The 2,223-nt window shown below is 51.2% G+C and overlaps 1 protein-coding gene across 1 annotated transcript; it reads right to left on the bottom strand.

The window, feature by feature from the left end:
- Positions 1–970: 970 nt before the first annotated feature.
- LOC120849834 (FLYWCH-type zinc finger-containing protein 1-like) lies at positions 971–1,423 on the bottom strand. The gene has a single exon (XM_040222090.1). The coding sequence runs from the start codon at positions 1,421–1,423 to the stop codon at positions 971–973; it is 453 nt and encodes a 150-aa protein (XP_040078024.1).
- Between the last annotated feature and the right edge of the window lie 800 nt (positions 1,424–2,223).

Genomic DNA, 2,223 nt, shown 5'->3' with positions numbered 1-2,223 from the left:
CATCTCTGTTGTTATAGTCATCCAGGATCCGGCATAGACGCTTGTTAGACTGCTCGTACTCCTTCTTCGTGTACAGCGGTGGCTCATGACCCATGCACGTCCAGCTGGATGGCCATCGCGTTCACACGAACTTGATCAGAGAGAAGCGCATCCAACAACTTGAATACTGTAGGATGGGATGCACCGATGGAATTTTGGAATACCCGGTGCCAGCTTTCAACGCTATTGTTGGTTCTGGGAAGGCTGACCTCTGTCACGCGCTTGCAATTCCACATGGATATTGGCAACCTTGGGTGCATGTTTGGTCGACCGACCTAGGTATTCTCAAAGTAGTCTAGGAACTCTTGGTTCTGTTCCGTGCGCCCAAACAAGCCCAGCAGCTGTCTTTGCTAGCATGCGATATCTGTCGCAGACGTCGAAAACATCGCAGAAGCACAGTGTGATGAATTTCTTCAGGATGAGGTGGTAGCTGGAATCATCAATGAATCGCGTGTGCATGCCGAGCTCTTGAATTCGGCGCCAGATGCTTTGCGCGAAATGAAATAAACATCCATGCACATTGACGTCAGGAATGCATTCCCGGAAAGCATTCTCTTCAGCCTTTTCAAAGTCCATCACTATAGTGTGCACCTGTCGTGGGCTTGAAGTGGCACCGTCAATAGCCTCAAGTAACATGCGCGTTGCTCTTTTGTACGTCGCTTCGCGCTTGTTCGGCAAGAGACAGTATACAGAGGGAAGCACCCTGCCTTTGTAGAGGCCATGAACAACCCAAAGCTGGTGAAAGGGAAGCACCCTGCCTTTGTAGAGGCCATGAACAACCCAAAGCTGGTAAAACATATCTGGTGCTACTTTAAATGTGCCGTCACACAACCAGGTTTCGCAGGTGTTTCAACGGCCCAGGTCCGTGTTACAGGCGAAAATTATTATTCTTTCCGAGTCAATACAGCCTGTGTCCCCTGCGAGAAATACTTCAGGTGACGCTGTTCTTGTCATGTTCAGGTACAATTATGTCCTGGATTCGGTAGGGAACTTGAGCTGCGCCATGGGCTTCGCGTCGAGCTCTGTTCACCTTCCTTTCCAGTGATGACAGCTTGGGGGGGAGCTTCGCGATAGTCGCTGGTCTTGCCCCTTGTAGGCAGGCGGTCACGACGTTCCGAGGGGTGTCGTGGGAACGCTTGGCTACAGTTTTGATCTCCTCTTGTAAACGCGCCGCAGCGACATTTTCCGGACTCGGTAGATGGCAAGTATGGCCTTGTGTAATAGTGGTCGTCTCATCTGCAGTAACAGCTCGTCCCCGGCAACCCTCCTGGAATTTCTCGCATCTCCATACCGCCTTCTCGTCGGTGGTCCCGCGCTTGGTGTACACGTAACCTTCGAAGCAGAGCTTCGGCGATCCTCGAGGAGAAGCCACAAAGGTGGCCATGTTCTATAAACAAACTCGATGACAATTAATGAGTCGGGCCGGCTGGACTATTCGACTGATGGAAGCTCGATGCCAAGTGCAGGACGGTCTTACGTGGCACGGGTGACAATAGAAGAAAGACGAAGTGCATGTGTCGGCTCCGCGCGTGCGAAACCGATTTTATAACTTCTTCTTCTCGGCAGAACACTTTGTGGTATAAAATATCCAGGTACGAAATGTCCTTGGTATGAAGAGTCTTGGGATGAGACGTCTCGGGATAGAACGTTTCTGGTATGAAGTGTCCGGGATAAACAGTCCTGGGATGAACTCACCTGGGATGAAGTGAGTAGCCCCTGAATCGGCTGGACGGTATGGACTATTCTGGCATCAAATGTCGCGGTATGAATTGTCTATGGGATGAACTGTCTTGGGGTGAAACATCCTGGAATTAAATGACTTTGGTATGATGTGTCTGGGATGAACTGTCCTGGGATGACGTGACTTGGGATGAAGTGTGGTAGAGCCGATTCCAGAGCGTAGAAAATGGCGGCGATGCTTGTTGCGCAACGATGGCTCGATTAACGCGTAGAATGACGGGTTTTCCGCGAGCGCCCGGTAGCCTTCGCGATGCACGACGACTGTTTCTGACGACAATACCGCTTGTCGAAAAGCACCGTGTGATCGCAGTGTGACCAGCTGCGCGACGAGAGACGGCGACGATGAGAGATGATGATCGTCGAGCAGCAGCAGACTAATTGAATCGCACTGAGATTTTTCGCAGCGGGGAACTACAAGAGCGCGGTTGCCACCGATGATCACAT

The sequence above is a fragment of the Ixodes scapularis genome, unplaced genomic scaffold, assembly GCF_016920785.2.
Source record: "Ixodes scapularis isolate PalLabHiFi unplaced genomic scaffold, ASM1692078v2 PGA_scaffold2__306_contigs__length_199485367, whole genome shotgun sequence".
NCBI lineage: Eukaryota > Metazoa > Arthropoda > Arachnida > Ixodida > Ixodidae > Ixodes > Ixodes scapularis.
The sequence above is the reverse complement of the archived record's forward strand: the minus strand, read 5'-3'. Positions and strand labels throughout refer to the sequence as shown.